The sequence below is a fragment of the Trachymyrmex septentrionalis genome, unplaced genomic scaffold, assembly GCF_001594115.1.
Source record: "Trachymyrmex septentrionalis isolate Tsep2-gDNA-1 unplaced genomic scaffold, Tsep1.0 scaffold11, whole genome shotgun sequence".
NCBI lineage: Eukaryota > Metazoa > Arthropoda > Insecta > Hymenoptera > Formicidae > Trachymyrmex > Trachymyrmex septentrionalis.
The window spans coordinates 5,613,290-5,621,706 of NW_017304228.1; the positions used below are offsets into that span (position 1 = coordinate 5,613,290).

Genomic DNA, 8,417 nt, shown 5'->3' on the forward strand with positions numbered 1-8,417 from the left:
ACTCTTTACACAATTTAGTGACCATGATCTCAATCAAATATTTACATTAAAATATTCCATGATATCTATTTTCTTGTGTTGATTTATTTCATACTTAAACAACATTGTAAAGTCGCCTGGTTCGGCTTGCGTCACTCTTGTAGGAATTAAACGTATTGCGTCCGTATCACGTGGCGGTCCGCGATAAAGTAGCTCGCGGTTGTACAAGTGAAGTTACATATATACATTTCAGTCGTTTTATGCATATGATATGCGCAACATCCCTCGCGATAAATACAGGATAAAGTGAATCTCTCGCACGCTGTAACATGTCGTCGCTTCGTCTTCGATTGAACGGAAGGATTTGGCTATGTACATGTGTTCTCATGTTTCTGCTCACTCTCGTTGACGGTTTGTTCATGGATTCCGAAAATCGACTTCTCGTCAACACGAAATGGGGCCTCTTTCGCGGCAAGTGGAGCAAGACCATACGCGATCGGTCAGTCGCGAATTTTCTCGGCATACCATACGCTCTACCCCCGATAGGCGATTTGAGATTCAGAGTACGTATTGTTTGAACACGAGCGGGTATAATTTGATTTAATTTATTCTGTGTATCCTTTAATGATATGTAAGGATCAACTCATCTGTGGAACTTGCAAAGATTTGGGAAGATTGATAATTTTTGTCCAATTCCCAGACAAATATATATAAAAGTCAAAATTATAAATATATATTTTACTTTTAACTGAAACAAATTCCGAATTATACCGCGTTCACACAGAGCGTGACCACCATGAAAGTGACTTATACATTTCTGTAATTAGTTTTAAAGTAAACAATATCCATATTAACGTATATACTTGATAAATTAAATAAATTTTAATTAAATTTAGTACATTTTCTTGAATTAAATTATTAAAATTATTTAACTCCATTATTTTAGATAAATTAATGACATATTGGATAGAAATAATAGCGACCTATAGAAATTATTAAAAATAACTTAAATTAAATGTAATTTGACATTAGAAATTTGGCGGTATGCAAAAAGTGCCAGCAAAACAAACAGACTTTTAATAATTCGCAGTTCGGGTGAGTCTTGATATAGAACTCGACATTATTCACGTACGATTGATCAATCGAAAATGTATCATATTTCTTGGAAAAGTTCAAAAACATGTGTAAATTATTCAAACAAATGTGTCTATATACATATAACGAATAGTCATTAACTGATCCAGACCATTAACTGATCACTCACCCGAACTGTGAATATCATAAATTTGCGAACATCTGCGATAATTATTTTGTTTTTTTCGATATATTTAACATCTGAAGAGGGCTCGATCCGATAGCCGAAACTTGTAATTGAGTTTTTAATTCTTTTTTATTTAACTTTTATTATTTTTTATTACATATTTTCTTCAATTTTATTTTTCTTTATTTGTATTTTATTCTTTTAATTGTATGACTTTCTTAAAGAAATGTGTTGACTCTTACTTTACCCTTTACTGTTTATTTTGATTTATTTTGTAAATCACATTTATAATTTACACTCCGTGCAAACGCGACATTAATTAGCAATATAGTTGGATTATGTAATATATATATTTTGTCAGAGCCCGCAACAATGGAATCACACGTGGACAAAGGTTCGCAACGCTACGATCGATGGGCAAAAATGCATTCAAACTACGAAAGCCTCCAGAATTGTCGGTAGTGAGGATTGCCTTTATCTAAACATCTTCGTTCCCTATGTGAGTGATATATTGCATACAAATATAATATTATCGCTCAATAATAATAATAATAAATAGATTGCGCAATAATAATAGAAATCTAATAATGGACCAATATTCTCATAACCGAGTAAATAGTTAACATCGCGCGCTATTTTTATAGTTTTGCCAAAAATTGCAAAGTAAATAGAAAATTACAATGTTTCAAGAACAAACGCGAACGAACTCAATTAGACCACGAGGTTTAACAAGGCTTAACTAAACTTAAACGAATCAAGGTTACATTGTTGATGGGATATTTTTCACGTTAAACGTTTAGCGCAATGGTTATTAAATATTTCATTTATTTAAATATGTAACGATTTTTTTTGTCATTCTATAATTTTGTATTCAAAATCTTTATAGATTTTAGACCGGCAAGAATCCACGAAACTACCGGTTTTAGTCTTTGTGCATGGGGGTATATTTGTAATGGGAAGTAGCGATAGCAATCTGTATGCGCCGGATTATTTGTTGGAGCAGGATATAATCCTTGTCACGCTGAATTACCGACTTTCTGCTTTAGGTGAGGAGAAAAGATTTATCTAATGTACAATAATTGCCAACGATTTTTTCATTACAATAACACAATTGTTAGATCTATCTGTCTATAAATTAAAGCACACAGAATAATTTTGTTAAAATATCTAAAAATTTAACTAGGTACAGATCGGAAAATTATATAATTTTGTTAGATCAATAATTATGTAGGAAATTCAAGCGTGATGAGCAGTGCAAAAGATTCTAACATTCTGACAATCAGTTTAAGTATTGTATTTTGCATAATATTATTCAATTGCACTGTTTGACGAAAAAAATCAAAACGTGATCGATTAGATCGTGTTCCAAGTATACATTGCCAGTACTGAAATGTACAGTTTACGTTACGTATACTATAAATTTTCAATACTAGTGGTATATACGTAAATACAATGTGTCGCGTTCTGGTGCTTTTTTTGTTAAACAGTGTTATTGAAATAATTATGTAGAATGCTCAAGTTGATTGCTAGAATGTCACCTTTTGCAGCATTGCTCATCATGCTTGAATTTCTTGCATAACCATTTCCTGTAATCTTTTGACCGCTTAGTACAAATCCGGTTTCAAATTGCTCCACAATTTTATTTAAATTTGTAAAAAAAAAAAAATTTTCACGTACTTTGTCATGTTGTAACTATGATATGTGACGTGCTGTAGAAGTTTTGTTGCAATCAAAATTAAATATATTATTCGGACTTTCAGCCCTCAAATAGATTTTTTAGCATTGGTTGTACAGTTAATAAAATGCGCAGTTAAATTAGATCATTGACGATTTATTAAATATAATAGCTTTTAATTATATTTATTTAAACTTTTAAGCTTTTAGACCGTTGAATACGAATCCGGTATCAAAATTGACAAGTTCGAAATGGTGGATTCAATATTGGAGAATGTTGGAACTTGAAAAATGTTTGAGTTACTACAAAAATTTATATGTAGAGGTCTTTCATTAATTTGAATTTCAATGTCCAAAAACTACGAAAGCCGACTAGTTTCGTCCTGATGACTTTTTTTTATCGAACAATGCTACTAATTGTGTAGAATGCTCAAGCTGATTGCTAGAATTGTCTAAATATTTCGCAGCATTGCTCATCATGTTCGAATTTCCTATATATACTTATTTTGATTGTTCAATTAAATTATTTTCCTTTTAAAGACTGCAAGTCCTAGCAATACATGTAATTTAGATTGCAATAAAACTTCTCCAGAACCATGCTACATACAATTATAATGACAAAATACATGAAAATAATCTTTTTCGTAAAAATTAACTGCAATTTATCAACAAATTTCTAAAAATTTACGTGATAGAGTAATTCCGGAAATAAATTCGTATTTTCAGTATCTAAGAAACTATATAAAAAATAATTAGTCTTGTTCTAGTGTCAAGAAAAAAAAATCATTTTTTATCGAACAGTTTAATTCAATAAAATTTTCAAATTTGTATCTAGCTAAATTTTTAGACACCTCAGTAAAACGGTTTTTCTGTGTATTAAGAAATAATAAATCTTATTACAATTTATACAATAATGTGTTCGAATCATTTAGGGTTTTTCAGCACAACGAACCAAGTCGCGCCAGGTAATTACGGTCTTAAAGATGTAAAAATGGCTGTCGAATGGGTACACGAGAATATCCACAGCTTCGGCGGGAATCCTGAATCGGTGACCCTTATGGGACACAGTTCTGGTGCAGCGGCGACTCATATTCTTGCTCTCTCAAAGAAGACCCAGGGACTCTTTCACAGATATATTTTACTAGGGAGTTCTGCTTTAACTTCATACGTTATTCACCCTCCAAAAAGATATAGACAAGTATGTCTGGAATTGGCAAAACGTGTTGGCTGCCTGTTGAAAAAAGACGATAATGTAATTACGCCGAATGAAACACTTATCTTCGATCACACTTATCTGACCACAAAAGACATTTTATATCCGGGTTATAAAGTAAGAAACGATGAAGAGATAATGAAATGCATGAGAACGGTGGATGCGAAAAGATTAGAAGCGAAGACGCAATCTTTTGTAAGTGCCGTTAATAGAGTTCTATTATAGAAATATTGATATGTTATCTAATAACAATAGTTTCGTATTTTATTTATTATTTTATATTAGACTGTTTGGAAGTCACATCCGTGGGCTAACTTTGGTCCTACGTTGGAAGATGACTCAGAGGACGCCATTATGACTGTGCATCCAATAAAAATAATAAAGGCCGGACTGTTTCGTGATATACCGGCGATAATGCAAGTCACGAAGGACGAGGGTTTAGTGAAGACACTCGGTACTTTTACGAGTAATAACGGACTTTTCCGTTATTACTTCTTATAATAATATTAATTAAGTTATCGTGCAAATTAATTAACGGCGTCGGATAATTTTCCGAGATGGAAGAAATATAGTTACAATTATTATTATTATTACATTAATTAACTTTATATCAACTAAAGTTAAAATTTTAGAGCAGTCATTAGCCACTTGATGTTCGTTTCAATGAAAAAATTTCTAAATTTTTAACTTTAAATTTCAATACGGAGAAACAAAACTTTGATGATATCCGTACCCATTCGTTTCAGAATTAATCAAAGATCCCGACGTTGAGGACGAATTAATCAATAATTTCGAAAAATATTTGCCTTACTTTACGGAATACCACGAAATGATTTCCAACGCTACCGTTTACGCTTCTGCAATAGAAGATTTTTATTTTAACGGAAATGTGAGGTTGGGTCTTAAGGATAATATTACAGAGGTGAGTTCTAGGATGAATACGTGAGTAATGTTTAACAAGATCATTTTTTTAGATGCTCAGTGATGTTGTAATATGGTCGGTAATTCAAGGTGTACAATATCAGTCGAATCTAGGAAACGCCAACATTTATTTTTCCTTCTTCGCGTACAAAGGCACATTTTCGAGCACCTTCTCTTCAGGCGTCCCCGTTTCTTATGGTACGTCATCCGTACACTATTAAAACCATTTCCATATACGCAGTTGGAAAATTTATGTTAAATTTAACATAGTTCATATATCCCAAACCCATTCCAATTTTTGTGTTAATTTAACACAAGATGAATATGTTAAAAGATACACAAATATTATGTGTTACATTTTATATTATTTATAATAATATAAAAATTAACAAAATTACTTTGACATAATTTGGAAGCAAATTATAAAAGCACACTCCTTCAGCAAAATTAACATTTATAATATATTAAATTAATGTGTACATTTATTATCTGTTATTATTTATTTTATTTATTTATTTTAGAATTTACATTTTAAAACTGTATTATTTTTTATTATTTCTTCACTTATTTATAAATTCCATTATTTTAACACTAATTGTAAGAATGGTTGAATATTAATTTAATACAGAATATTCAATATTCAAATAACACAATCACATTATGTTACATTAACACGCGGATATATTAAAAATTCAACACCAAAATTATAACAAGGGCAGATTTTAATACAAATAAACAATAATTTTTATTTTATAACATTACAGGATTAAAGTTGAAATTAACGCATATAATAAGATACGTAAGAAATCTCTCGAAGTTTAAACTTTATTTTCTATTTCTTCAGTCAGTAAGGAAAATAAATAATTAAAAGTACTGGTTTTGACATGATAATATTTTTCTTCTTGATTTCAAATACTTACTGTTTCTAAATACATTAAACACGTAACGACAAAAATTTTTACGTTGAAAAAAACAATATGAAAAAGAAGAATTCAAGAGAACCTGTATCATCAATTATAATTATATCGACTATCTTCCGCAATCAAACATTAAACAGATATTTATGTGAATTTTAATCATTTATAATTTATCTCTCAGGTGTTGCACATGGCGACGAATTAAACTACTTATTTCCTATATTGAATAATAAGTATAAAAATATGCAGTTGTACAATACGCAGAGCGATATTACGATGATTAACATCATGACAGAGATGTTGACAAGTTTCGTGATAAATGGGTAAATAAAATTAATAGCATTATATAATATATTATATATATGATTACTCATAATTCGTCGATTGTAATTTTTCAAAAACGAAAGTTCTTCGAGTATACTACGTCCAATTACCATTCTATTTCCGGCATCACATTGCATGATCTTTCAAATCCGATAGGAATACTAAATCGCTAGGAAATCCTGTTCTATACAGCGACGACCGGATATTCTTACTGATCATAATGTTTATTTCATATGTACAGAATTCCGAAAGCATGGCGGATTCCCGCATGGCCCAACTACCGTAATCATCAGTTCATGAGATTCGGGATTGACAGATCGCCGGAAACTGTGGTGCAAACCGATTTCCTGCCTAATAGAATGAAATTTTGGGAGAAACTGACGAACGAATTGATGGAATCGACGAACGACGTGTTTGTCAACGAATCACCGGAAGACATATCTACCATTATCAATAATAACGCTAATGCAATCGATTATAGATTAACAGTTCAGCTTGCATCATTAGTAATAATTTTTATTTATATATAAACAAAATTACAATCTACGCTCGCAAAAATAAACTGTATAGCGAAAATACAATGATTCGCATGAGCTGTAAATTGATATTGAGCAGGTTTTTCCACATCTTGTCACATATGTTATTTAAATGATATTTCCACTCGGGCGGTTCAAACCAAAGATCAAATTATATGTCAAAAACTGTCTGTGGTATAAATGCAAAGAAAAAACTACGCGAATATAAATAGACAGCGTTTTATACGTAAATTATAAAAATATTTATTGTGAAATATATTCTCCTTGTTGATAAAATATTATTTAGGAGCGCCGAAAGTAGATATAAATGTAAAGCAAATATGGATGCATTACAGAAAAATATGGATAGAACACATATGGCTCGTTTTTTTTTGTGGCTCAAGATATATTTAAAGTTCGATGCACTTTCCGCGGAAGCTACTTTTATCCGCGTCAGTAAAAAGTAACGATGCTAATAAACACGGAGCGAAGCTGTTTCGTTCACTACCTGACGTTATCTCTCTCGCGGTACGAGAACGATACAGTTGTTAATAGCATCGATAAAGTTTCGAAAGATACATAAATAGAAAGTTCTGAATTTGACTGTGTAAATACATCAGTTCTATTCAGGTGCAAGCTTTCGTTAATCCCCTAATCTGGGTTATTAAAATTTTCAATTAAATACACGTTATATTTAAGTACACGTAAAATTATATTTCAATACGTTGAAAATCCCGTAGAAAAAATAACATAAGTTAAAAATATAAAATTTTCAGGAGAAAGAAAAAAAATTGCATATTTTTTAATTAATTATTTATGAGAATATTAACACTATTAATTCTAATCGATATTCGCTCTGAAGTTTCTTTAACTGATATTCGCGAGTCCAATGTATTTTATTGTATCTTTGCTTAAAGTTAACATAATTGAAAGGATTTTTCTCATTTTGAAGGTCAAAGTTCAAAGATTGCGATAATTTAAAATGATGTAAAGCTATGAAAAACATTTGTTATAAATAATTATTCACGACGTAGTTGAAGAAAATTCCAGGTTCACTGAATCTGCGAATATATCAATTAAGATTTAAGTCAAGTAGAATTAATCACACAAATTGCTGACCAGTATATCTACGTAATAATATTTTCTTCTCTATCGTTTTTTTATTATGAATATTTTTGTTACGCCCCCATCATATGGGAGCACAAATCATGACTGAAAGACATCACGACCGCTCCCGAGAGTCATTCGAGAGTTTCTTGCAATTACAGCCGAGATTAACGTCATCAAAGGCCCCCAACAGTCGGTGCGATGGCCGTCGCATTAAAGAGAGTCTAATAAACGAAAGGCATAATGAAATTCGCTGGAAATTAAGTTCGCCACACGACGAGTTAACGCGCATATAAAATATGCAGCTTCCAGTTTCCCCGACGAACCTGGGCGCGCGAGTGCGCTCGGGGAAATTAATCATCCGCCCTAGGCAACCGCTGTTTGTCTTCTTTCCGTTTTCCATTCCGTTTCCGGATGTATCGCGGGAGGAGCCCGCCGCCGTACGTTGCGTGAGAGTGAGATTTTAGCAGAGAGAAAGAAAGAGAGGAGCAGACGTCCTCTCGAGC

General features: G+C 31.8%; 1 protein-coding gene across 1 annotated transcript; it reads left to right on the forward strand.

Annotated features, from left to right (window-relative positions):
• Positions 1–308: 308 nt before the first annotated feature.
• LOC108749096 (esterase FE4-like) lies at positions 309–7,496 on the forward strand. The gene is made up of 9 exons (XM_018487618.1): positions 309–542; positions 1,602–1,739; positions 2,127–2,286; positions 3,847–4,322; positions 4,413–4,581; positions 4,874–5,049; positions 5,102–5,246; positions 6,147–6,288; positions 6,531–7,496. Exons 1-9 carry the CDS (start codon positions 309–311, stop codon positions 6,817–6,819), a joined length of 1,929 nt encoding a protein of 642 aa, XP_018343120.1. The 3' UTR covers positions 6,820–7,496.
• The last annotated feature ends 921 nt before the right edge of the window (positions 7,497–8,417 follow it).